The 26,220-nt window shown below is 51.2% G+C and overlaps 10 protein-coding genes across 10 annotated transcripts; 3 read left to right on the top strand and 7 right to left on the bottom strand.

The window, feature by feature from the left end:
- Window positions 1-524: 524 nt before the first annotated feature.
- On the bottom strand, window positions 525-1,909 carry CABS01_12738 (acyl-CoA dehydrogenase domain-containing protein; the record flags this gene model as incomplete). The annotated part of the gene is made up of 2 exons (XM_060546090.1): window positions 525-1,770; window positions 1,833-1,909. The coding sequence occupies 2 exons, from the start codon at window positions 1,907-1,909 to the stop codon at window positions 525-527; spliced, it is 1,323 nt and encodes a 440-aa protein (XP_060396321.1).
- A 738-nt stretch (window positions 1,910-2,647) lies between these two features.
- CABS01_12737 (AMP-dependent synthetase/ligase) lies at window positions 2,648-4,048 on the bottom strand (the record flags this gene model as incomplete). Its single annotated transcript, XM_060546089.1, has 2 exons — window positions 2,648-3,714; window positions 3,871-4,048. The coding sequence occupies 2 exons, from the start codon at window positions 4,046-4,048 to the stop codon at window positions 2,648-2,650; spliced, it is 1,245 nt and encodes a 414-aa protein (XP_060396320.1).
- A 2,072-nt stretch (window positions 4,049-6,120) lies between these two features.
- On the top strand, window positions 6,121-7,535 carry CABS01_12736 (fatty acid desaturase; the record flags this gene model as incomplete). The annotated part of the gene is made up of 4 exons (XM_060546088.1): window positions 6,121-6,171; window positions 6,248-7,040; window positions 7,136-7,304; window positions 7,361-7,535. The coding sequence occupies 4 exons, from the start codon at window positions 6,121-6,123 to the stop codon at window positions 7,533-7,535; spliced, it is 1,188 nt and encodes a 395-aa protein (XP_060396319.1).
- A 1,099-nt stretch (window positions 7,536-8,634) lies between these two features.
- On the top strand, window positions 8,635-10,480 carry CABS01_12735 (cytochrome P450 3A9; the record flags this gene model as incomplete). The annotated part of the gene is made up of 6 exons (XM_060546087.1): window positions 8,635-8,987; window positions 9,062-9,271; window positions 9,336-9,483; window positions 9,531-10,153; window positions 10,211-10,264; window positions 10,327-10,480. The coding sequence occupies 6 exons, from the start codon at window positions 8,635-8,637 to the stop codon at window positions 10,478-10,480; spliced, it is 1,542 nt and encodes a 513-aa protein (XP_060396318.1).
- A 1,872-nt stretch (window positions 10,481-12,352) lies between these two features.
- On the bottom strand, window positions 12,353-13,990 carry CABS01_12734 (hydroxymethylglutaryl-CoA synthase; the record flags this gene model as incomplete). Its single annotated transcript, XM_060546086.1, has 5 exons — window positions 12,353-12,490; window positions 12,548-12,679; window positions 12,736-13,679; window positions 13,770-13,872; window positions 13,934-13,990. 5 exons carry the CDS (start codon window positions 13,988-13,990, stop codon window positions 12,353-12,355), a joined length of 1,374 nt encoding a protein of 457 aa, XP_060396317.1.
- An 845-nt stretch (window positions 13,991-14,835) lies between these two features.
- Window positions 14,836-17,568, bottom strand: CABS01_12733 (uncharacterized protein; the record flags this gene model as incomplete). Its single annotated transcript, XM_060546085.1, has 8 exons — window positions 14,836-14,879; window positions 14,945-15,172; window positions 15,251-15,948; window positions 16,015-16,106; window positions 16,177-16,317; window positions 16,379-16,479; window positions 16,544-17,269; window positions 17,457-17,568. 8 exons carry the CDS (start codon window positions 17,566-17,568, stop codon window positions 14,836-14,838), a joined length of 2,142 nt encoding a protein of 713 aa, XP_060396316.1.
- A 926-nt stretch (window positions 17,569-18,494) lies between these two features.
- CABS01_12732 (monooxygenase) lies at window positions 18,495-19,572 on the bottom strand (the record flags this gene model as incomplete). The annotated part of the gene is made up of 2 exons (XM_060546084.1): window positions 18,495-19,048; window positions 19,164-19,572. The coding sequence occupies 2 exons, from the start codon at window positions 19,570-19,572 to the stop codon at window positions 18,495-18,497; spliced, it is 963 nt and encodes a 320-aa protein (XP_060396315.1).
- A 531-nt stretch (window positions 19,573-20,103) lies between these two features.
- On the top strand, window positions 20,104-21,734 carry CABS01_12731 (uncharacterized protein; the record flags this gene model as incomplete). The annotated part of the gene is made up of 6 exons (XM_060546083.1): window positions 20,104-20,479; window positions 20,542-20,668; window positions 20,723-20,924; window positions 20,989-21,162; window positions 21,214-21,329; window positions 21,395-21,734. 6 exons carry the CDS (start codon window positions 20,104-20,106, stop codon window positions 21,732-21,734), a joined length of 1,335 nt encoding a protein of 444 aa, XP_060396314.1.
- A 178-nt stretch (window positions 21,735-21,912) lies between these two features.
- On the bottom strand, window positions 21,913-22,599 carry CABS01_12730 (2OG-Fe(II)oxygenase; the record flags this gene model as incomplete). The annotated part of the gene is made up of 1 exon (XM_060546082.1): window positions 21,913-22,599. The coding sequence occupies one exon, from the start codon at window positions 22,597-22,599 to the stop codon at window positions 21,913-21,915; it is 687 nt and encodes a 228-aa protein (XP_060396313.1).
- Window positions 22,600-23,950: 1,351 nt separating this feature from the next.
- On the bottom strand, window positions 23,951-24,790 carry CABS01_12729 (uncharacterized protein; the record flags this gene model as incomplete). The annotated part of the gene is made up of 1 exon (XM_060546081.1): window positions 23,951-24,790. One exon carries the CDS (start codon window positions 24,788-24,790, stop codon window positions 23,951-23,953), a length of 840 nt encoding a protein of 279 aa, XP_060396312.1.
- Window positions 24,791-26,220: the final 1,430 nt, after the last annotated feature.

The raw sequence follows: 26,220 nt of genomic DNA, 5'->3' as shown, positions 1-26,220 counted from the left end.
TAAAAGTGGCTTAACTATCAAAGTGGAAATAGACAAAAGGAAAAGGTCTATATACACGATGTCTGAGATAGACACGTGATTTAGCACGTGACGGGCACTTCGTGAGGTGCGATTACTATCCCTGTTACGTGACAAGGACCCTATCGCGTCCTTGCAGTTAAGCTGAATGCACATGGAGGCTTGTCTAGGACTAGCTAGCACAAGAGGCGTACAACCCTGAGCATCTTTTCTGCACTCCATCAACAGCCACTTGTCGATATATCGGACGACACGTGGACGTCTCGGTTTTGGTCTCATTCTCGAACACTTCGTATCATGGTCCAAGTGGCGGCTTCAGCACCCATGACTCGCAGCCCAGCCATGCCATGTCATCACGTATTGAACCTTTGCGGATCACGGAAGTAATAGCGCTATTCTAGACAACCGACACCAGTCATACATAACATGCAATGAAGTCGATTCGGGGCTACAGAAAGTGTGTTTCAAGCTTGTTATGATCTGATTTCCAAGCCATCGAAAGCTTCTTAGAGTTTCGCGCCTCGATCAGAAGCTCGTTTGTGCTCCTCGCGCCACGCAAGGTCACTCAGAATCTCCTCACTCCCCCCACCAATGACTTTCAAACGGAGGTCCCGAGAAACCTGCTCCGTCATGGTCACCCCCTTTTCGTAGCCTATTCCGCCGTGGATTTGCTGGCTCTCTCTAACGGCTTGCTCTACGATCCTGCCGCCTTGGATCTTTGCCAACGCAATTCTGCTTGCAACGTCCTTGGTCTGCCAGCCGTGAATATGGACGTGGTAGGCAATTTGCTCCAGCCACGCCCAATGGCCCTCGACCTCGCGAGCAAGCGCCGCCAGCTTATGCCGTATAATCTGATTCGAGGCGAGAGGTTTTCCAAATGTCTCTCGATCATGTGCGTGCTGCAGTGCCTCCGAAAGACATATTCGGGCTTGTCTGTTGCAGTCCGCAGTGAGGATGAAGCGCTCCTTATTGAAGTTCCGCATGATGAAAGGGAACGCCCCGTTCTCTTTGCCCAGCAAGTGATCAGCTGGCACCTTCACGTCTTCCAATACGACCCATGAGGAACCACCGGCGTTGTGCCCGGAATTGTGGATCTTCCTGATTGTGACACCGGGGGAGTTCAAAGGCACGACCAGCAGCGAGATACCACTCCGCCCTGGCTCGCCCATTCGGACGGCGGTGGTCATGTGGGTTGCCCAAGGTGCTCCCGTAACCCACTTCTTGCGGCCGTTGACGACAAAGTGTTTGCCATCGGGAGCTTTCTCTGCAGCAGCCCGGATGGCGCTCACATCACTGCCGGCCGTGGGCTCCGTGATGGCGAGACAGAAGCTAGTCTCCCAGGTAAAGAGACCAGGAAGCCATCGTCTCTTCTGCTCCTCAGTCCCGGCAGCAAAGATGGGCGGCGCACCCACATTGGATGCCCCCGCCAGAGCGAGGGGGACCCCACTGGGCATGCGGGCCATCTCGTCCATGAGAATCAGCTCGTGAAAGACATCCAGCTTGTCGAACGCAATACCCGCAACAGTCATGAGTTCCTTGGGTCGGTACTCTTTTGGGACATCGAGGAAAGCAAGACCGGACTTGGCAAACTTCAACCTCGCTGATAGAGGGGCTTCCCCAGCTGCCTCCCATTCCTGCGCGTAGGGAAGCAAGTGAGTGTCGACAAAGTCTCGTACGTACGTCTGGAACCGCCGGTGAGAGTCATTGTAGTAGGGACTCTCCAGAGCATGGAACCACGCCGGCTCGCCCCACCTGAATGCCGTGTTAGATGACAACTTGAACGAATGAGGAAAAAGGAGGGATCGGGGTAGTACGGAGCGAGGACGCCTGTCGTCTTGTATTCCTTACCGGGACCGGCCTGCCTTGATCCTTTGGCGGTTATCTCGGACATGTTGCAATTTCGTTGCCAGTTCTGTGACCTGTTATGCATTTGATGTGCGGAGATTGGTGCTGATGACTGGACATCCGTGTCCAAGGGGCATGGGTCTCGTAATTGAATGAGCTGGTCCTTGAGAGCACTTGGGAACGCTTTTTGATGAACTAGCAGGCGATAGACATCGCGCGGGGAAGAGGAAGTTGCAACCAAAGCATGTTACGCTAAAAACTTTGCGTTTGCAGGGAAGCACTTTCAAGTGAAGTTTGTATCAGACGTGACTAGTTCAATGCGATGCGATCAAGTTGGCGCGAGTCAAGAGAGCAAAAATCAACGGCGATTGCTCAATCTGGCCGGTTCCGCCTGGACTCCGCTTCAGCTCAAGAGGTGTTGGTGTTGGTCAGTTCGTCCGGGGAAGACAACAAGGGTTATCGGTCTTGGCCTCCGAGAGACAACCCGCGGGGTCCTGACAAAAGTCCGAGGACCTGGATCCCGCTCCGTACCACGCGCCTACCAGCCCCAATCAAGAGAGCTTGCCTAACGTGATTTACGACCAGTGCATCGTAGCGAGAACAAAAGCTTGTTTCATTGACAATCCCAGTTATTCCGTTGTGGAGTGCCAGCGACTCGTTTAATTCGTGGTGATTCAAATCCCCTCACGCGGCAAGGGGGTGCCTACAACTTCTTTTAGACTTTGGTGCAACAACGTCAAGTACTCTCTACACAACTTCACACGTCGTATGAATAAACATATAACTAAATAGTGGTCGACCGAAGATCCTGTACTTCGACAATCTTTCCACTTCTTGGGTTAACAGCGAGTTCCTGCATGGTAATAAACTTAATCCTCAACGGGTTGATGAGGTCCTTCTCGACGTGTTCCCGAAACATGGGACGCACCACGCCCATCTCTTCCCTCAGCTCCGCCTGCAGCTGGGAACTCTCCTCATCTGTAGCCGGGGTAAATGCGATGTTCAGAGTCAAGAGGTCTTTTCTGTCTTCTCGTGTGACAATGGCTTGCAAACGCCGGACTGGTCGGCCTCTGAGGATCGTGGACACTATGCGCCGGAGGTCCACGAAGTCGACGGAAACGGGTCCGAGGCGGATGGCCGTGCGGTCCCTGTCGAGGACACGGAAAAGGCCTAGAGCTGGGTCAACCCAAGCGGCCCGATCTCCAGAAGGGTAGCGAACAATGGGCATGAGTTGACGCTCCAGGTTGGTCACGATCAAGCTGCCGACCTCTCCTGGGGTAGTAGTGACCTTGCCGTCTTCAGTGATGATCTCCACGATGATGTTTGGATCGTTGACTTGGTGAAGCCTGGTGTCATTTGTGTAGTGCCCTGGCTTCGGTGGTAAGCCGATGATTCCGCAGTCCATAGACCCGTAGACGACTGATCTGATTGTTGCGTTCGGGAAGGCAACTTTCAGCAGCCCGGCCTGATCATCATAGAATGCTTCCCCTGAGAAAAGCAGCAGGCGGACATATGAGTGGGTCTTGCCACTGCTGAGGATGCGTTCTGAGAGTTGCGACATGGTAGTCACCGTGGCGAGGATGACCGTTGCCTCGAACTCAACGATCTGTCGTTCCATAGACTCCAAGGATACGTGTCCAGCTATGGGAAGCTGGACTGCACCGCTCGGAAGATGATAGACAGAGAGGATGTGCAATAAGAAGCTGCCGTAGAGGTCGCCGGCGTAGAACAGATTGGCAACCATGTCTCCCTCGCCGACTCCGCAGCGTCCCAAGCTCTCTGCTAGTTGTGTCGAAAGGCCATGAAGTTCCTTCTGGTTGTAGAACGACACTTTGGGGTGTGTGGTTGTTCCTGGACAGAGCAATGTTAGTAAACATGTATTACAAGTTGGTCAACCCGTCATGGAGTCTGGAAGGCAGCCTATGATAAGTGGTATGAGAATTGCGCACAACTCGCCTCCAGTTTTAAAAACAATACCATCTTTCTGTTTTGATGTCACAACCTTACTGTTCCGACATGTGTTTGATGCCCAGAAAGACTCATGGTCAACGACGGGCAAATCCCTTAAAGACACCGACGCATCTTCAAGAGTCTTACACAGCTTCCAGGACTGGGCGTAATAAGGAGAATTCAATTTGACAAATCTGATGAAGTCTTCGAGCCTTCTGGCCTTGGAAATCGTCATGTTGTTGTTGTAGTCAGTGCATCTAGAGTTTGGGATGCTACGAGTTCAGCTTCAACTCGAGGCTTCGAATAAGTACTCGAAGGAAAATTACGGCCTTCGGTTATGCCACAACAATTCTCAAGTGCCCCCTCATAACTGCAACATAGACACGAATCTCACCGGCAAACGGGTAACGGCACACGCAAATTGTCGGAATTGATTACTTCCTAGATCCTCGCCGTTGGAACTCCCTCTTGCGAATCTCACAAGAGTTCTGCGTTGTATGCGTACAGCGATTAAAGTTTCGACTCGCAGGGAGTTGCGACGGCTCTGATTGAGGCAAGAGTTGCCATACTGACAATTGTCAGTAGACATCCGTACTTGCACCAAACCCAAGACAACCAGAGAGAGAAAGGGTTGCCCCGGATCCCGATCCTCGTAACCTCTGCTCATTTCTAGAATCCACAACGAAGCCAATTAAGCTTTTGACTGCTTCCGTCCAACGGCGCAAAGTCTCGCAATCTGGACAGGACGTGCGCCGAGGCCCCCGCTAACCCCAACCTTGTGCTCAGGCCCGGCCTCGTCAGATTGACAAAGATAGCAGATGGTAGCTGGCAATACAAGAGAGACCGTAGACGGCTCAGCCACAGAGCCGGTCGAACTCGTTCGGGAAGCTCAAAAGGGGGCGCATTAGCACATGTCAAAGGTCAAAGGGAAATGAATGACTTGTGCGTCCCTTTCTCCCGCAATCCTCCCCCCCCTCTTTCCGTAAAGCCCCGAGTGGGACGCGACGTTACCGCACGGTCCCATGTTTTGAACAGCTTGGGGGCGGTCTCTGAATCTGGGCAATGAGGGGAGAGCGATTGGAGAAGATGGAGAGGTTCCTGAAGCCAAAGACCCCCACCGTTTGGCCAATGGAGTTTGTCGAAATGCCACTCTGTCAACAAATGGAGTTCCCAGGGTCCTGTTAGGTGCTACCACCGTCTTTCTCTGCCTTGGAACTCCACGTTAAACGAGATTCAAGCTCAAACATACACAGTGGGTTTCATTTCCCACTTGGAAGCAGAGAGCAAGGGGTGCAAAAGTGTTGGGGTTGAGAACCTTTGTGTGGGCTTTTTCCAAGACTTCTGTTATCCGCACGTGGAACCGGACCCTTGGAAATCTTGCACGACTAGGCCAAATTGCGTTTAGTTCCGTTTAAGCGACGAAGCCTCTTCTTGAACGTGCTAGGATCTTGCAGCAGATTAGATCCGCGTTTCTCAACACCTCCCTCCCGAGTTGCCAGATACGCGTTCACCGCCCGGGACTGCTGGCTGCCTCTTTGATTGTTTCACCTTATGGTACCGAGGAAGGTGTCATAGAACTGACACTTCGGCCGCGAGGCCACGTTTGCGAAGGAAGACACCGAGACATTCTTCAACACCCACGGTACCGGTTTTTTGCTTTGTGCTCGACGTGTGGCGGTCATCATCGAGTCATGGAATATGCTGCGGAATACGCCCAGCCCGAGGCTCTGCGATGCTTTGGGGCAAGCCACAAGGTTAGACCCAGTGGCGAGTCACGTCTCGAGGCAGTCTCGAGCAATTCCAAACACTCGACTTTTGACAGCAGTAAGATGAAATTTTCTGCCGCCGAGCCTAACCCCCCCAATGCATGTGGGCAAGGCAAGGCAAAGACAACCTAGCAAGGGAAGGGGGGAAACCGAGAAAAAAAAAAGTAGTCCAGACTGTTTGGACCCCTATTCCAGGGATCATCTCTCACCGTGGGTAACGGCCCACCTTTAATGCTGCCGCTCCTAAAAAAAGGGTCAAGGAGACACCTCTCTCTCGTTGGCGGTCTGCTTCCCGGGTCCCTTGTGAAGTCTGACTAGAAACCTTTTTGTCTTTTCCCTAACCTCGGGCACCTGAGAAAATTTCACCCTTTTCCCCAGACCTCTTAGCTCCAGCTTCCCTCTGGTTCCTTCCTTTACTCATCCATAATACGGTGCGGTCTCGAGAGCGTATCCTTCTTTCCCCTTCGTTCATCTCATATTATATCCATTGAGCAATAGTGAGGTGATTCCAAACAACCTGGTCTGCACCTTATCATACGCAATGGCGACCCAACGTACCTCGTCTACCGTGGTGGTCGAGAAGCCCCGGAAGGTTAGTCGGCAAACAGCTTCCGATGCGCCGCCATCGATCTCGATGACCGATCATTGATCACTGACCCTCCTCATAGAAGACCAACGAGCCTGTCTTCCCTGATATTCAGACCATCAGAGATGCCATCCCGGCTCACTGCTTCGAGCCTTCGCTCGTGACTTCCTACTACTATGTCGTTCGCGACCTCACCATGGTCGCCGGCCTCGTCTGGGCTGCTCTCACCTACATCCCCGGCATTCAGGACCCCATCCTGCGCGCCACCGCCTGGATGGTCTACGGCTTCGTACAGGGTCTCATCTGCACCGGTGTCTGGATTCTCGGCCACGAGTGCGGCCACGGCGCCTTCTCCAAGTCCGACAAGGTGAACAACATCACCGGATGGGCCCTTCACTCCTTCCTTCTCGTCCCCTACTTCTCATGGAAGTTCTCTCACCACCGCCACCACCGCTTCACCGGTCACATGAAGAAAGACATGGCCTTCGTTCCTGCCACCGCTCCCAAGCCCTCCAAGAAGCCCTTGTTCGGAAGCATCGACCTTCACGAGCTCTTCGAGGACACGCCCATTGCCCAGGCCATCAACCTGCTCACCCACCAGCTCTTCGGATGGCAGGCGTACCTCTTCTTCAATGCCACCGCCGGCAAGGGTAGCTTGCAGCGTGAGGTCAACGGTCTCGGACGTTGGCTGGGTGTCAGCCACTTCGGCCCCACCAGTGCCGTGTTCCGTCCCAATGAGGCTATCTTCATTGCCATCTCTGATATTGGCCTGGCCATCACCTTCTCCGCCCTGTACTATGCTTCCACCATCCTCGATGTCTCCACCGTCGCTCTCCTCTACGCGGTCCCCTACTTCTGGGTCCACCACTGGCTCGGTACGCCCCCCTCCCCCTTCACTTGTGATCCTTGAAGCTTGGCCTTTGGGTTTCACAAGCAAATGTGTTTATCATAGTGCTAATTGACCCCTCAGTTGCCATCACTTACCTCCACCACAACCACCCTGAGGTCCACCACTACACTGAGGAGGGCTGGACTTTCGTCAAGGGTGCCATTGCCACCGTTGACCGTGAGTTCGGCTTCATCGGCAAGCACCTCTTCCACGGCATCATTGAGAAGCACGTCGTTCACCACCTGTTCCCGTAAGCTTTGCCTCTCATCATGAGAAATGTCCCGAGCCATCGCTAACAGATCCTAGTCGCATTCCTTTCTACAAGGCTGACGAGGCTACTGAGGCCATCAAGCCTGTCCTTGGTGACCTGTACAACCACGATGGCCGCAGCTTCCTCGGCCAGCTCTGGTCCGTTTTCGGCACTCTCAAGTATGTCGAGAACGACCCCAACTGCCCCGGCGCCATGAGATGGGCCAAATAGAGGGTGGTTGCTGTACAAAATGCAACATGGTTTTCTTTAGACGGACATAAAGAGACATAGACGACATAGACATTTTTAGACTCAAAGACCGCAGAGTCAAAGCTTGATAGAGCGGAAGCACGTATGGAGTTTAGAGACAACGGGAAATAGACCAAAAGTTCTAGACCAAATGGCAGGGCCAAGGCTCAGAATTCTTTTGAAACTGCATCTCCACCGTGAATAAGGCACAGTCTTGTTGTTCACCATGATGTGAGATGTTCGTATTTTAGGTTCTCGTGATGACAGACGCGTTAAAGTCAATGAGTACTTTTGGGCAATAGGCGACCTTGCCAAATGGTTTCCTGAATAGGAAAGGAAGTACCGCGAGATAACTGGAAATGAGTAATATGGGATTACACTTGAACAGAGTTTATACCAAGCACATCAGATTTGGGGATCGAGTGCAACCTATCTCCATGTTCCCGCTTAATTTGCATGACACGCGATTTCCAGCCAAGGAGTAGCCCAGTCAATGAGAGAGTGTGTACCATTCTGGACCATCCGATTCGCGCTTGCGTCGTCTTTTGGGTGCCACGTTGGTGAACTCGCTTGTTCCCAGACCGAAGGAAAAGCGCAGCAAGCCCAGCTCCCTGGGCTCCCATCATCCGAGCTAATATAACAGAGTTTACAGAGCTTGAAACAGTGCACGCAGCATATTCACGACAGCCTCGCATGCTGACGATGGCTACATGTACATCTGAACTGAGTCGTGCAATTCAAAGGAGCCTCTGACTGTTGTGCAAATCTAGCCACGTACCGTAACCTCCGGTCTGGGTTGGCTTGCGCAACTTCTCAGCAGGAAGCACCGGGGCTAGCGGGGGGTCTAGATCACGAAATAGCTCCTGCAGACTTATGTGTGTTCGTCTTATATCATCCCGAGGAGATGGCTCCGGGTCTCATGTCATAGAAGATCATCGCCCGCTTCCTGTCAAAGATTGTTATGTCCCTCTGTTCTCTTATTGTCTCTGACCTGTCATCTCATCATCCACCAGTCATTCAACCATTGACAAAGCATCGCTAGCATCTTGCCCTGATCAAGACGATCAACAACGGCGACACAATGGCGTCGGCCTACATACTTGCCGTCTACTTCCTAGTAGTTGTCCTCGCCGGTCTTCAACTCAAACAGAAGATCAAAGCTCTCAAGTCTCCCCTGAGAAAACTTCCTGGGCCTTGGTATGCTCCTCTCACAACATTGCATTTACGTTATCTCTTCTCAACCGGAACCATCTGGAAGTTGGTAGAGAGAAGCCACAACAAATATGGGCCGATTATCCGACTCGGCCCCCGACAGGTCTGGATCTCTGACAAGGAGGCCATGAAGCAGATCTTGGTCAAGACGGATCTTCCCAAAGTTGCCATGTATGCCGAAATTTCCAGAGACAAATTCAGTCCCGGACTATTTGGCGAGATGTAAGTCGTTCCCTTTTTTTCTGCCCACAATGTGCACTTGCAACGTGAGCCTAACTCAACGTCGTTGGAAAAAGTCGCCAAGAGCCGCACAGGCGCCTCAAGCGTTTCCTGTTCCCTGCTTTTACGGTCAACTACATTGACAACCTTGAGATGTTCTTCAAGAGCACCGTTCGTGACGTGCTCAACAAGTACCAGACACAGATCAACGAGGATGCGGTACACTATGCAAAAAAGGGTATCGAGGTCGACTTAATGGACGACCTTCACAACGTGGCCCTTGACATGTAAGCCAATACTTCCGCAGCCATCTTGGTCTTTCTCTTGCACGGCTTCTTACTTGAGTAACAGCATGGGAGAGTGTTCATTCGGCAAGGGGTTCGGACAGACCAATCCCAATAGCTTAATCGAAGATGGAGTTGACGAGAAGATTTGGAAGTCAATCCCTCGCTCCATTTTCGATGGTCTCAGCAAGCGATACCAGGCAAGTCAATCATTTGTTACAGACGAAATGTCTTGATTCCCTCAGTGCTTACTTGTACAAAGACTGTGTATGTCAAGAAATTCTTCCGCGCCCTGGGAATCGACCTGCAATTCGACTGGCCCGCCGAGATGATCACAGCAATCGACGCCGTAGTCCAACGACGCAAGCGCACTCCGGACGTTGAGCGCCGAGACCTCCTCCAGCACCTTATCGAAGAGGGCAAAAAGCCTGACACCGGCACTAGCATGTCTGTCCGCGACATTGTCGACCAAATGGCCGAGATCCTCCTTGCCGGTTCCGAAACAACATCCGGCACTATCGGCTGTCTCTTTCTCGAGCTTGCCCGTAACCCCGACGTCCGCGCCAAGCTCTTCGCCTCTCTCCCGCCCAAGGGCTTCAACGACGAGATTGTGACCAGCAAATCGGTTCGCAACGAGGAGGAATACGAGTACCTCGAGGCCTGCATCAAGGAGAACCTCCGCTTGCATCCTATTGCTTCGGAGATGGGCCGCCGGACTGGCAATCAGTGGATCAACCTCTGTGGCTATGATCTACCGCCTCACACAGTCGTTTCGGCTTCATACCGCGATCTTCACCGCAACGAGGCCTTTTGGCCCCAGGCAGTACGGTTCTGGCCCGAGAGGTGGCTATCCGAAGACAAGAGAGACGGGGCACCCGCACCTGAGTAAGTCCCAATGGTTTCCTTCCCATAATAAAATCTTCGTACTAACGAAGCCTCCAGTATGGACGCGTATTACCCCTTTTCTGGAGGCAAGCATTCGTGCATTGGTATCAAGTAAGTCTTAGTACAATGCTTTTCGTTATTGTCGAGCAACTATGCTGATAAAGTCGATAAAGCTTTGCGTGGGCCGAGATGAGAATGGTTGCCGCCAATCTCCTACAAAGATTCGATGTGCTGGAAGTTCCGGATCAAGACATAGACTTCCGCCAGTACATCACTATGCAGTTTGCAACTGGTCACTGGAATGTTGTTCTCAAGCCAAGAAATTGATTACAAGTCATTAGACTCTTACGAAGAAACATTCACAAAGCATGACCTTTGGCATTCGAATTGAAAAGAATCCATACCTTGTCTCTCTGGGACTGAGTTGCGGGGTTGAGATTTGTGTTCAAGCGATAGCATTGTACGCCAACTGTGTCCAAGGCATCGATCTAAGGGCAAACTGCGATCTAGACATGAGCGAGATTAAATAGAATTGGTTGATTGCATTCAAGGTGGGCAACAGCTGATGAATCGACTATCTAGATAGTCTACGTCTTGCAGGACTTGGCTAACCCCCGTCCCTGAGTCCTTGGTAGCGGCTAACACGGATGAGAGACTTTGCCTGAGATACTGCAATAGTCAACGCTCCCACCGGCTATGTTGCATTCAACAGCTCGGAGGGACTAGAACAGGAAGTACTTGCAAAGAACCCCAGTTCCAGCAATGACCACCAGCTTGACGACGTGAAGGTGTTTCTGGGATACTACCTTACGTGGCGGGAAAACTCCGCTCATAAGACAGAAACCATGTTCCTTACTGCAACGAAATGCATGTGAAAAGCTTATTCGCGAAGGAATTTGCAAAGTGCGAGCGGTTTATCTGCCCTTGTTAAACCCCCATAATGGGTCTGTTGCATGCTATATCGACGGACCGACGTTGACGTCTCAGTAGCATGGGCCCGGCTGATTCGGCATGGAGTAAGCAAATGGCACCAGAAAGCTTATTTCGTGGCTACGGTGGGGTAATTAACACGAGACATATTGATCAAGCCAAAGGTCGCGCGGGGGTAGGGGCTTGGAGAAGATGGCCGTCGGCGTAGCCTGCTCGATATCTCCTAGGCACAAGATTTCTCCACCCAGTGGGGGAGACGGATTCGAGGGACTCGGAAGTTGGGAGGGGTTTCGGCATCGAGATTGGGCCCGAGAAGACATTTTACCCTGAAGGCAGAAGAGCCGGGGTCGAGACAGGACAGATTGCATTGGGGTCCTACTTAACCTATCTGAGGTAGCAGATCAATGATGGCCGAGTCATCTGCTATCATGACCGGCTTTGGCTATTAATCCTAGGGAACCACCACGGCAAAGGGATCTCTACAAGAGCCGAAGAAAGAAACGTAAGGATGATCCGTCTCTTCAGTTAAGCTTGAGCCAAAGATGTAGATCTATCTTATTCACTAACTTCAGCCGGTATACAAGCATTGCGGCTGCATGTCTCTAGATCAGATACGGAATCAAGCCCGGACATCTGGAAAGGACCAAAGAAACTTACCAATGCGAGAGTCAAAGATCTCAAGTTCTAGTCTTACACAAATAGCTGCAAGATCAGCTCAAGTGAGCACTTAGGATAAGCTTCGAACAACTTCGGAAGACCGTTTGTTATGGGAAGATGAAGTGCTTTGGCCTGAATTTGCAGCCGACGGGTTACCTTGAATCTTTGTCTTCAGATCGACCATTAGAGTTACTGCGTCGACGGCGGGTTAGTTGCTAATGATGCAGCCCCAAACCGTAGGACTAGCAGACTCAATCTAGCGTAGTCCCCAAGCCTAGTCCTTCTATTTCATCTGATTCCTTTCGAGTTACAAAATGCGGATGGAAGCCTGTGGATGAAAGGGGCCTAAATTAAGCACTACAAGCAGTCCAAGCTAGGTAATCTGGGTAGTGGGCATCGGCTCCATTGACGTTCGCTTTAGGGTAATGCATTTCAGGCTTGCAATCTGAAGCTAGCATGAATATAGAGGCCACCTAATCGAAATTATCTGAGAAACTTTTGGAATTCTATCTACATTGATATTCTAAGCCGAGTCCTCCTCCTTTAAACCAAGCTACTACTAAAGTCTTATTATAAACCAAGACCTGAGCTGAGGGTACCATAGGCGGGAGTTCACGGCTTCACAGCGTAGAACCTGCGGTAAGCATCGTCAACTCTCTGCAGGTAGTACGTTCCAGGAGCCATGACTTCAATACTTCCAGCAGGCTCATAGCTTTCGGCGCCATATGCCTTCAACCTGAGAAAGCAGGCCTGCGAATTGATGTTTAGTAGCGGCTCGCAAAAACCCAGGGTTATATTCGCTCTCACCTCTTCATACTGCTCAGGCGTACAAATTTCACGTTGCTCGAGACGCTTCATAAGATCAATCTTCTGGACCATCTCGCTGAGATCTCCCGTAATCTTGAGCCCATAGAGAGTGCTGGCAATACCGCTGCCATACTAATGTCACGTCTCTCGTCAGCAAGATATTCGCCCATGAATATTACAAGACTTACACTGAACATGCCGATAGTCTTCCCGACACTGTCTCTGAGATCGATGTGGCTGATCAAGCTGATGAGAGAGCAGTACAGACTAGCTGTGTACATGTTGCCGCATAAAGTGGGAGCGGCAATGCAGGGCTCAACTCTCGCTTTAAAGAGATCCTTGGACTGGGTGACAAAGATCTTTTCAAGTTCCTTGCTCTTCAAAGACTCCTCGTAGCTGAGCCCGCGGAGCTCTTCCGTCAACGTCGCCTCCCATCGGCTCTTGTCACTATCCAGTCGGAAGTCGTTGTACAACAGTCGTCCATACGACTTGCTCACAATCTTGCAGTTGGGGGTGTGAAATGCCATGTAGTTGAATATGTTCAGCAGTTTGTTAGTATCAGTTTTCGGCCCAAGTCCGTTCGTGCGTTGGTTAGCTGCTTCTACCTTCTCACGAAGACGTTGGTAGCAACCGTCCAGTGCTGACATGTACGACCGAAGCGACTCATGTCCATTAACCAGAGGGAACTCTGCTTTGAGATCAGGTTTGTAAAAGTCGTAGGCATGGGTCATGAAGGTTCCCTTGAGCGCCGGCTCCATCGAAAGCAGCGCATTGGGGCCCACGAGCATGGCGACACAACCGGCACCGCCCGTGGGACGAGAGGCGGGCTCGTTGTACAAGGCAATGTCTGACGCAACAACGATAGCGTTTCGGCCATCCCATGATCTGGACTCGACCCAGTTGACAGCGTTGAACAAGGCGCTCGTGCCGCCGTAGCATGCGTTAATGGTGTCGATACCTTCCAGGCTGGTGTTCCCGGCAGGCTCAAAGAGCTGGGTCAGCACTGTCTTGACAGACTTAGCTTTATCAACCAAGGATTCGGTGCCAACTTCGAGGCGGCCAATCGAGTTGGGGTTGATGTCGTACTTTCGCATGAGCGAAGATATGGCAGTGAGGGCCATGGAAGATGCATCTAAGCTAGTCAGTAGCTATCGCTGATGTAGAGGATGCTAGACCCAGAGCCTGGCCGAAGTAATAGTGCCCTGGACGGGCGATGACTTACCCTCACGGTCGTTGCAGAAGTTCATGTATTTGAGGCCCAAGCCAATGGTGTATTTACCCGCTGAGACGCCTTGGTGCTGCTCAAAGAGAGACTGGTCCAAGCACTGGAGTGATTGATTTTAGCTCTGATAGATGATGTATGAATTTGTAGAAGGAGATGCGGACCTGTCCAGGGACGTAGATTTCCATGGCTTTGATGCCAACATTCTCAGGGTATGCCATCGCGAATGAAAAAGATATTTGCTTCTACACGAAGAGTGAAGATGTAGAACAATGAAGATGTCCAGAGTATGAGACTCGAGTGATAGATGCAATACTATATTGATATGATAACAAGACTTGTCTGCTTAGATATCATTCACTTGAACCATTGAAGTCGCAGAATCCATATATACACAAATTGGACTATGCTGGCAGGAGCTTGATGCTGGGCATGACCTGAATTCAGTAACCTGAAAGCTAGAAGCACAGCCCACGAGATGATCTGGTGTGTTGAGATCGATATCATCCGATTGTTTCCCCATGGCCAGCTGAATGTCTTATTCGACAGCCTTCTCTATCACCCAATTCAGCCTTCTCGATACGAAGAGTGATGATTTCTCTTGCGAAAATAAGCTTGTTCTGTCAACACAGCACCTAGGGCACCCTGACAAGCTGAAGCCGTTGCTTGATCCTTGTGTTTCCACCACCCAAGGTTAGTTCGACGGTCCGCTTACGGACCAACTCAGGTGGATGGAGAGACAAGCAAAGATGCTGATTCGTTCATTGTTTCCGTTTTTCGATCCGTCGAAATTGCTCGTGAACTGAACCTGGTACCTATTTCATGCATTTCACGCCATGTTTCAGCAAGGGTATTTATGATGGTTATGGAAACCGTTGGGAACTTTTGCTCAGGAACCAGTCGGGCGGACCAATCCCCAGTCCAAGGTGTCTTTCACTACGGATGCATCCGCGACCCCACATCATAGTCTTTCTGCGACTCCACGAATTGAGCTGCTACCCCATTGCTTTTCGTGAGAGCCGTGCCGTCATAACGCGAAACATCAGGCTTCTTCTCCCTGGGACAGTCAAGATGCGAGGGCTTGCAGGGCGTGGTTCATGGCATTCGTGTCTACGCGTCCAGCGTGGCTTAGCAAATAGATAAGCGAGAAAGATAGGGAAAACAAAAGTACTCACACGGCCACACCCACTGCCCCAACAACACTTGGTAGTGGAACAGGGCTCGGGAACGTAGATCCGAAAGGTCTCCATCGGACGTAATGCACTGCTCATCTAGTTCCTTCAGAATGTCTTGAAACAAGTGACCGATGGCTTCCAAGCTTTCTCTCTCCCCCTCTAGGACAGAGACAGAAGGTGGTGATGGAAGACTTTGCCGAAGACTCAGCCACCACGAGATAATCAGCGCTAAGCGAAAAAAGGACGAACATGTCACCCATCAGCAATTCAAATCTTGAAATGACGATCCGGAACATGATTGCTTACCAGTCTCATATGCTACCATTGGGCCAAGCCCACCGAATTCGAATGCCGCCTTCCGCTGCCTATGAGCGATGCCTGTTACGGTATCCGCCAACCAAGAAGTCATAGCGTACTTGATAACAACAAGAACCTTCCTTTCAGTGGGGAAATTGGGGACTGCCAGATGACATTGAGGTTCTTTCGCGATTCTCTTCAGGATCTGGAGCTCCTGGCCCATGTAAAGATGGTGGTACGCAGAGTTTAGCAGACATAGACAGTCCGTCATCTTGGGATCGCTCTTCATGTTCTGCGAGCCTCCAGCGTGAGGGTGACTGCGCCATAGAGTCTCCCAGGCTTGAAGGCTCCTCTCTATCTTTGCACAATACTCACGATCAAGGATGGGGGCCATTTCAGGAGAGTACCGTTCTCTAGCACAAATGTTCGCCACGAGAGCCCCAATCAACGTGAGAAGTCCAAATGAGCTCATGGCTACCGCGGGATACTCGCCAGTGAAAACTCGTCTCGAAGTTTCGACGAGATTGACTGGTTTGTACGCCTGCCATTCCTTGTTGTGGGCCCATTCTTCGGCTGACGGTGCTCGCCAGAGGCTGTCGTTTGAGGGGACGATCATTTCTGCTGTTACTTGAGGTGCGGCGACACATGTTGATTCAGGGTCGAGGAGCGATATGGCAGCATTCAGAATGCAAGTCCAGCTTGCAAGTCTGTACATATAAATGCAGGGAGTTAAATATCGTATTGCATCAGTGGGGGACCAGACGCTCACTGACCTGCTTAACGTCTCTATGAAGACCCAGTCCTTCCAATCAGGGTCCTGAGTTGACTGGACTCCGCGAACTTGAACTTCTACTGCGCGCAGTAACTTGAAAACATCAGAACAAGGTGACTGTGAGATTACTTCAAAGCCAGTGGTTCAAAGACGCCTGACTTACATCTGTTACAAGCGAGAACTGTCGTTGCGCTTGTCGCGCATACCGGGGGTTGGCTGAAAAGGCCCCAAACTGAATACACAATAGGGCAGTCTGTATTGGCCACAAATCTGAGATAGAGCTTTGCAAGAGGTCTTGCTCGTACTGGAGGCAGAATGAGAACCGAGCACAGAGGGATGAAAGACATAAAGGTTGAGCTACGCACCTGAGCTAGGAGATGGCAGGAAGCTTCATAGGCCTTAGAAGCAGGACCATGCTCTGATACAATGCAGCCACCGATGGCCAGCATGCCCAAAAGCAAAGATGCTGCAAGATAGTGTCGCAACTAGTTAGTCAACCCTCTTCGCTGCCTACTGCGTATGTTGCCTACCTGGAGTAGTTGAAAGGATGAAAGTCGGCCGATGCACTATGGGCGTATGTATGTCAAAGTGTTCGAAGTACGCGTTGATCCAACGTGAAATCTGATTGCGACTGAGACAGATTGAGTCTGAAGTGCTAATTGTAGTGCCCTTTGCCCTGGCGAAAGCGTTGTTGACTGCAATGGCATCGTCATCCGAGCAACTGAACAGATGAGGTGTGTCATAGGAAGATTGGTACTGAGGTAGGCTTTCGGGAGCGTCGAAGAATAGCGAGACTGGTCTTACACGTCGACTTGGATCTAAGAGGATGCATGTCTCTGCAGAAGGGGGTGAGATGATGGTGTTGGTATTGAAGTCAAACATCAAGTCTGTGACGCCCCTCAAATCGAAATCGTCTGGGTGGATCTCAGATATGAATGAGTCTCCGAGCACCAGAAAGTCGGAGAGATTGACATGCTGTGCCCCCGAGCCAGGATTGTTCTCAGATGTGGTGGATTCAGTGTTCTCTAGAGAGGCTTCTTGGCTGAGTCGACCTGTTTCGTCAACTTGCTGAGCGGCGATAGTGATATCCAGAGCAAGATCGGCCTTGCTTATTGTAGCACTCTGATCTACATTCGATTGGGGCGAGCTCAAATCAGGCTCGGCTGTATCTTCATCTCCTGATTGGCGAACAACGATAGAATCATCACTGGATCCACCGCACTGAGGAACAGCCAGGTTCGCAGTACTGATCTCGTCTGTTTGGCTGTCAATGAGACCAGTGGTCACACCCGAATTTTCCACATCATTGAGATCTCTTTGTGGTTCAGTCTGATCAACTGGCTGGCAACGCCCTTCTAACCTGAGAGTTCGATGTAAGTAAGGTATTCATGACCAGGACCTCAAATTAACTTCTCGCCCTACATCAAAATATTGTCTAGTGACTTTCGAGGATCATGTTCTGCACAGGCCTGAGTGTAGCCCTCTTCATGTTGTGATGTCGGTAAACTTTGAACAGGCTTCCCTGGGCACTTCTTTTGATGTCGACGTAGAACATCTGTCCTGCCAAAACTAGCGCCGCAGGTCAGACATTTGAAAGGCTTTCGGTTCTCATCTGGCCCAATTTAATCAGCTGAAAGATCCGATGGACGAGGTGACCAGTAGACTTACGTGACGCAACGTGTCGTATGAGATGCTCCGCCCTGATAAATGTTTTCTGGCAATAGGTGCACGTATGTGGACGCGGGCGCCCCGGCTGTGCTTGGCCATCTTCACTTGCTTCATGTTCAGGGTGTATCAGAAAGTTACTCTTACGTCATCAAGAGAGGTGGACGGGTGCTCACAGCTTCTAACTCCCCGCCTAAAGGCCGACTTCTTCGTCTCTCGTGGAGACGAACGGGCGTTGTCTCGTTGTCGACTCATTTCCGCTAATATAGCCTCTATGCCGTCTGTTCTGTCGTCCTCGTCTCTTCTCCCAGATGCGGTGAGCAAGTAGGGATATTACTGGCGAATCAAGAAAGATGGAAGTTGTCTTCAGCGCTTTCGGCAATTGAAGGAACGGACATGGAGTTGCGGGGATCCGTGACGCTAGGACCCGGGGTAGGCGGTGCTGATTCAGGCCTGACTCAACAGGTGTATCCGTAGATGGGGCGCTTTCCTAAGTGCCGCTGTTCGTATGTTGTACGAAGCGTGGAAAAGTGCTTGTCGCTAATGTCTTGGCTTTGCAGCAGTGTGTTTGCACGGTTTGACCGGAATGCGGCCAGTCCTGATCCCTCTGCGTGGGTCAAGTCGAAATCCAAGTCTGTTGGCGATGAGTTTGACAGTGTTATTTTCCCGAGTTTACTTAACCTATGAATGAATCTTAGGTGGACTGTTATTTGAAATAATATCATATCATCATAGCAGGTGCTACGTTTTGGATATTTGATACAAGGTCTTGTCTGCGATGACTATTGATCTAAAGTCTTTTCGTGTCCGCGCCTTTCAACCACTGTTAACACTAAGCCTCTGCTTGACAATTTCCGACACCTCATCCCACTTCTCATCGACCAATTTTTCAGCATCGTTTTTCCAAAGATACAGATTCTGCATCATGGTGGCGTTGATGTCGAATTCCTTCTTGAAAGCTTTGCTGTCCTCATCATGCAAGTTGTGCCATATTTCTCTCTGCTTGATCCCAGTCGCCTGTGCTTCGGCAACGTAGTCGTGTCGGATTTCGAAGTAGGTATGCAAGGCTAGGGGGATATTGCCTGCACATTTTGAGAGACATTTGGCTATGGTGGCTCCGTCTTCGATGGCTTGACTAGCACCTTGAGTCGAAGTGGGTAGAAACGGATGTGCAGCATCGCCCATCAAAGTAATTAGCCCGGAGTCTGCAACCCATTTGTCGAGGCAAGGGCGGTACACGAGCTTCCAGTCAATGACTGAAGGCATCTTTTCCCACACTCTTCTGACAGCAGGATCCCATCCTTCTAGACATGCCAATACATCATCTTTGGTGGCCTCTTTAGTCCAACTCTCCGCGACGTCCCCAACGTCTTTGTGAGTCAAGACCGCATTGATCTCTTTTCCCACCCTGCAGAGTGCTAATGAACCCATGAGAGTCCTTGGCCAGGAACAACCGGATTGAATCACCATCTCTGAGGAATTTACTGGTCAAAGGGTCGTCGCGAAGGAGGTCACCGCTCATGAATGATCGGTAGATGGCGTATCCGCTTGCCTGAGGTTTATCTTCATAACCCAGCACAGTCGTGCGTCCCTTGCTTCTGACGCCGTCCGCGATGATGACGACATCTGATTGAATTATTTCTCCTGAGGAAAGGGTTATGCTAGGTTGACTGGGATCGTAGACTTCGACTCGCTCGCCAAGCCGGATTTTGACGCCCTGTTCGAGAGCGAAGTCCTTCATGATGAGGTGGAAGTCGCCTCTGTGACCGATGATTTGGCGGCATCCGTAATTCTCCACGGACTTCCCAATTTGGTCGTCGATGCCAAGGACTTTGTCGGAAGAATCGAAGTTATAGATGCGCATCTCGGTACTCTGACTTGCGATTGGCTCCATTCTGGACCCGACTCCCCAGCGATAAAGAAGCCTTGCCGAGTTCGAGCCAAAGCCGATACTATCACCAAGGCGCAGGAATTCTTTCAGTTGATCAACTATCAAGACATCATAGCCTTGACGACTGCACGCAATGCCGCATGCCAGACCTCCAAGGCCTGCGCCGACTATCGTGACTTTCAGGGAATGAGACATGAAGAGGGATTTCGGGGAAAGTTAATATTGATGAAGAGGAGTTGAGAACAAAGTTGAGAACAAGTAATGATTGGGATTTGACAACGACTTACTTTCAGAGTGGCCCTTCGATGTTGCTTTAAACCATCTTCAAACAGGTCATCCAAAGTCGTCGACTTACATGCCTTGTGGGGTAGGCGGCTTACCCCACAAGGCATCGGTTCGCCCCCTCCACATGCATAGGAGGGCCTTGAATACATCAATAGATGGTGTCGTCGGCCTGTTCGAAATGCGTTTGAGCTTCCGTGCTATTGCAAACATATCGACTCACTTAGTGTCGAAAGAACCCACGTATTCATCATGTCCTTCCTCCAAATTCTCCTTCAATCTTTGCGGGACAATATTGCTGTTCTCGAACATGAAGTCCGACAACACGATCTAGGAACCCCCCAAGTATGGGACCCGGAAGCCTTTACAAAGTTCGATGACCCCGAACATCTGATATCTTGGCAAGCATTTGAGGCTATTGAGAAGATTCGCGTTGACGTTCGCGCTCTCGATGCAGCGGTCACGCCCAACCACATCAAGCTGCTTGAGATGGGTTTACAACCAGCGCGGACGAATGCACTCAATGTGGCAGTGTCCCTTGGTATCACAGATGTGATCAAAGATCTTGGGGGCGATGCGAAGCTCGAGGATTTAGCTAGCCGACTGAATGTCAATGAACAGAAACTAGGTACACAAGCAGCCTGTATTACGCCGCTTCTAACGTCCAAAGCCCACTAATTATCATTCTAGGAAGGGTCTTGAGAACTTTGGCTACCGAGTACATCTACCAAGAAAAGCATCCAGGTGTTTTCAGCAATACGCGGCATAGTAAGACTCTCGAAAAGGAAGGAAGTGCTGCTCTATTTCTGTCCCTTTTGTAAGCTCCAATCACGGTCCTGGGTGTCCATTATCAGTGGTCTAACAAGCGAAGAGCGGACGAGGGCTTAAGGAGCTCTGCAGGTCTGCTGTCTCATATGACAGATACCAAGACCAAAGACTCTTTTCTAGCCACAGATGCTCCATTCTGTTTCACAGTAGCACAGAATGGCGAAACTTTCTTCGAGCACATTGGTCATCCCGAAAACTCTAGGGCTGCGCTTAAGGTGATCAAGGGTGTTGTACCATGGCTCAACGTAAGTGTGCTCCGGTATACATGCCGTTAAATTTGACTCTGGCTTATCAACACGTTTGTTATAGAGGACAACTAGGCCAGCGCTTCTCAATGACTACCCCTGGCATGAGAACCCCAAAGCTCGAGTTGTTGATGTCGGGTGCGGTCCAGGTGACAGCGGATTTGACATAATGAGGAACAATCCGGAGCTTCATTGGACTTTCCAGGACCTTCAGCCGGCCATCGAGAGCTTGAAGACCGTGAGTTGCGCGTGGTCTAAGACTGTAAGCCGGTACTGACGTCCCAAACAGAACCTGCCCGAGGATATTGCACAAAAGACTGCGGAAGGAAAAGTCGAATGTGTCATACAAGACTACTTCGAAGAGAACGCATCAGAGGGTGACATATGGTACCTCAGAGGAGTTCTGTGAGTACTAGTGGCTTCCGAATTGCGTATAAATCGCCCCGCTACGACATACTGACTAATTTCAGGCGCGAGTATGATGATGAAGACGCTGTCAAGATACTTACCAACGTTGCGAATTCCATGAAAAGAACTCTGGGCTCACGGATGGTGATTAACGAGATATGGAACTCGACTCCGTTCATTGTCAGTAATCAGAATACGGCCCCGTCTACTCTGACACCTCATCAACAGTCAAGGCTTCCGGACCTTGCCAACTTGATGACATGGAATACTCTGTTCTTCTTCGGCGGCAAGGAAAGATCGGTGCCAGAGCTCGAGTTGATTCTTCGAAAAGCAGGTCTGAAAATCAGCCGGTTCTTCCAATTTCGCACGATCACTACCATGGTAGAGTGCTCACTAGCGTAGAGGGTATGGTTGCAAACTTCCATAGCTCAAAAGCAATAGACTGCGTATCATCTGCTGTCTTTAGCGTACGACACATGAACAAGTGAAGACATGTACAACCCCTCTTTCTATTTCTGTTTCACCAATACTCCGTGTCAGTACCATTCCAATCATTTCAAGAAGCCTTGGTTCCTATCTTCTATTCCTCGCCCGCTACGATATCCTCGTCGCCTTTCTTCCAACGATACTCCTTCTCAATGCCTAGTTCTCTTTGCGCAGTGTCGCAGAGCTTTGCGTTCCCACAGCCGCATACGGCCGGCTCCCTGATCCACCGATACGTGATACTCCACCGATCTTCTCTCTTCCGCACCGTTCCATCAGGCAACGTGTCCGTTTTCCGTTTCCTGATTCCGTGCTTCCAATGCAGTCTTGAGTCTCCCGACATCTGCAACATGCTCCTCGGGGTAAGATCTACTTCCACCATCCTTCCTTCCTCGCCATCGTCTGGTGGCAAGGCGAATTGCATCATGACGGGCGATCCTAGAGATAGCGCATATAGCTGATCATATGCGGAATGAGTATCGACATGGGGCGGGATGCCGGCGCCGGGTGGGTAGTGTTGCAGGCAAACTTGGTCCGGTGGTCTGCCTTCGCGTGTAGGAATCAACGGCTCCAGCCAGTCCGGGAAAGGGCTGAAGGGAACGTTGGGATCCACGCCGAATGTTTTGTAGTCGAAGGTGTAGCCGTAGTGGAGAGACAGTCGCCCAGATCGGTCTGGCCATGATAGCTCGTTGCGAAAAATGTGTACTAACTTTTCCTCATGCTCGGCTGTAATATAATCGTCTTGCCAGAAGATTCCAGAGGGCTGAATCGAAAGTTCGTTCATTGCGTAAGTTTGAGCACCATGCAGAGCTTTCGTTGTGCTAGTGGTGATGAGTATGAGTTGTTGAATTACACTGCTGGATGAGATGATGTCGAACCAAAAATTAACTCAGCGGCAAAAGTCGTTCAGTGTGGCACCACCACGGAACCAAAGTGGGGCACGTGCGGGAAACCGTAGCGGCTACGGATGGGAAAGAGAAGACTCATTCTAAGATTTCCTTACATAGGAACCTCACTCATATCACTGACAACAGCCACAAGAAGAGTCCTGAGTTTGATGCTAAGTCAAGATTCGGTACCAATAAGATACTGCTCACAGAGTCCGCTAATAACGCTGTCATGGGGGTGACCATGGTCTCTATCGTTGATGATAATATCAGAACAGGGAAGGAAGCCTCAGTGATCCCAACCACTCCAGCTAGTTACCGTAGATGAGAGCCTCAATGTATGCAGATGAAATTCTTGGCAAGGAATACGCTTCTCGGTGGGTTAAAAGCTGCATGTGACTGCGACTGCCACTGAATATGAGGGGTGGGGTTGTTTTCTTTGCTGTTGGGGGCGGCGGGGTAGACAAAACGGAATGTAAAGCACTCAAAAAGCATGCCGTATGCCTTGTATACATCAACATTAGGTCCATGGACTTGAGAACCCTACTGGTATGAGAGGCTGCTTCTGGCTTGTCATTAGATTTGAGAGACAGCCAGATAAATGACTCAGGTGATGAAAACAGTGAATCGATCGGGTCGTACAAGCATTGCCGACATCCCATGTCGTGGATGAAACGGTTCTGAAGCTTGATCCCCAGCTGTGCCTCGCTAGACACGGCAAGCCCACTGCTAATCAAATTTGAGACGAATGACGGGATGAACGATACATGAACGCAGAGCACAGATGGGGAGGCAAGCTTAAGTAGGTGGTGAAGGATGAGTTTTTTGATGTCGCATTAAGCAGCAGACACTAGGTATATGTGTGGGTAGGTAGGGGGACTAGATTTATGTAACCGTTCCGTTGAACAAGGCGTCCCTTTAAACCAACCGTCTTGTTCGTTAACGCTTTTTCCCATATCCCGAGAAATCTGCACAAATGTCCAAAGCAGAAAAAGCTGGTGGTGGGCACGAGGGGCAATGGCAAATAGGCCGCACCATCCAAAATATGTGCCCCGAAAGAAAAGAGGTATCCCATGCGCCGTCAAGAAGCTCTGAAGATTAAGGAAAACATCCATTACTGGGCTTCGTCATCGTGGCGAGGTTTTTTGCGTGGGTTTTGTGTGAGATGACCCCCTTTCCCCGACGAAAAACTCACCCCAGGCAAGGGAAGAAGACTGGACCAGGCGGAAAGAAAAGGATGAACCTTTCTTACGCGGTGAACTTGTCGCCGAGAGTGACGTCCAGGTGGCCCTTGTAGTAGCCCTTGCAGCCGACACCATCCTCAGCCTCCATACCGGGCATGTAGGCACCCTCGTTGGTGCCGTCAGACTTGACCCAGGAGCAGGTCTTGCCGTTGGCGGCGACCTTCATGCCGAAGTAAGCCATGCTCTGGGAGCCAGCGACGAGGACGGAGGCGTCGGCACCGGAGTTGCCGCCGTTGGGGGTGGAGCCCCAGTCGAACTCGAGCCAGGTGCCAGCGAACTGGCCGATGGGGGTCTTGGGGACCGTGGAGCCGGAGCCGCAGGCGCATGAGCCCTGGGAGTCGGCGTCGAAGGCGACGTTCTTGGACTGACCCTCCTTGACGGTGAAAGTAATCGCGGCGAACCAGCAGCCGTCGATCAGGCCCTTAGGGCCGATCTTGTTGAAGCACGAGCAAGAGTAGTCGGCATCGCTCGCGGTGAAGGTAGTGGTGTAGTTGTAGAGGGAGACGCTGGCGTCGTTGACGATCTGCATGTTGCAGCCCCAGTTGTCCGCGCTGCCGGTGTTGCCAGAGTAGGCGATCTCGGCGATGGTGGCGCGCTTGCTGTTGGAGCCGCTGCAGAAGGGGGTGTAGACACCGCCGGTGGAAGCGGCAGAGGTAGCGGCGGGGGCGGCAGAGGTGGAAGAGGGAGTCGTGGAGGGGAGGATGTTCTTGATGAAGGTCAGATCGCGCTCCTCGACGGCGTCAGCGCTGCGGCGCTCGTGGAACTTCTGGTGGTTGTGGGCAGAAGGGTGGGCAGACACGCCGGCGAAGGCGGCCGCGAGGACGACGGCAGAGGTGAAGTGCATCTTGAACTATCGGGAGATCGTGGAGAGATTCGTAAAACTCGTTGGTGGTTAAGAATGCTAAACGTTGTGTTTTTGTTTGCTTGACCCGTCCGGAAAAGAGTGACAGCGGGTTATCAAGATAACTCGCGGATTTGGACGATGGTTTGAAGAGAGAGTGGTGGTGTCAAAAAAACCAGAAACCGGGATGTGCCAGAAAAGGGAGGGAGATGAGAGCCATTTTGAAGGGATGGAAATAATCTCACTCGAAGCGCCCTTCTGCGAGGCGTGTTAGCAAGAGACATTGTCAAACTGGGGGAACTTGGTGTGTTGACAGGGGCGTCGTCACCAAGACATCGCGTTCTGCTCTATCATCCACCATCAACAGCCCATCACAACCCGTCAACAACCCTGCTTAGCCAGGAACAGACACCAAAACGGGTAAAGGTCCAGAAGTGATGACCGAGAGGGCTAGGCGATGTGGAGAGGGGCATCGCTGGTTCCAGGGCCAGACAGGCCGGGCCAGGAACAATCTCTGTTTCTCTCGCTGCTTGCCAGCTTGGCTCTGCCAACTCAGGCACACGCACACAGACACACACACCTCCCTCTTGACGTGTGGGAGCCAGGAACCAGTAGGGAGACATGGGTAAGTCGGATGGTGGAGGGAAATGGGCCATGGATGGATCATGGTGCACCGCCGGCGCCAGGGCAGGATTGGACGGTGATGCGGGAAAAGGGGGTGGGGAAGGTAATTTCACCGCACGCCAATTCCAAAAGGGCCACGGCCAGCCAAAGCTTGGTCCCAGGTTCGAGTCCAAGCCAATCCCTCCTCAAGGTCGCAGTAACATTCCATTCACAAGCCAACCAGAAGCCAAGCATCACTAGACCGTTACACGGCGGACCTGCCAATGGGTGATTATCGACTGGGAAGATGAGATACTAAAGCTTGGGTTTGTTTGGTTTGATGGATCGTCATCAAAAGTATTTCCATCTCGTCTTGGGGTGATGCGGATATTCAGCGCCTAAAAGCCACATCACACACACATTGGGATGAAAACATCCCGTTGCTGTTGGACAACGCATCAGTGTCTTTCTCGAGTCGAGTGAAAGTCCCCTTCTTTTCTGTATGCCCCATGGATCCCACACCAACAAATGCCGGCAGGAAAAGCGCGCCGGCCAGGCACACCCGCACGTTAGGTTTCTGGCTGCGTGAGAGAGGGGAAGAGGCTTGCCGCCATGTCAGGAACAGTCAACTTAGCTCCAGCGCCTGGGCCTGGAACCTGGACCTCGACCTGGAACCGGAACACGAAATCTTGGACTTGATCGGTGGACCACAAACATGGCACCCACAAAGTGCCACCATCCAACTTTGCACGACGGGACACTCAAGAGAAGCACAAGCTATGACGGGAAGATCGACGCTGCCCGTCCACATGTCCACAAGCGACCTGCAG

This window comes from Colletotrichum abscissum (genome assembly GCF_030869225.1).
Source record: "Colletotrichum abscissum strain IMI 504890 chromosome Unknown Scaffold_39.1, whole genome shotgun sequence".
Lineage (NCBI taxonomy): Eukaryota > Fungi > Ascomycota > Sordariomycetes > Glomerellales > Glomerellaceae > Colletotrichum > Colletotrichum abscissum.
Note: the sequence above shows the minus strand (reverse complement) of the source record. Positions and strands in the feature narration are given on the sequence as shown.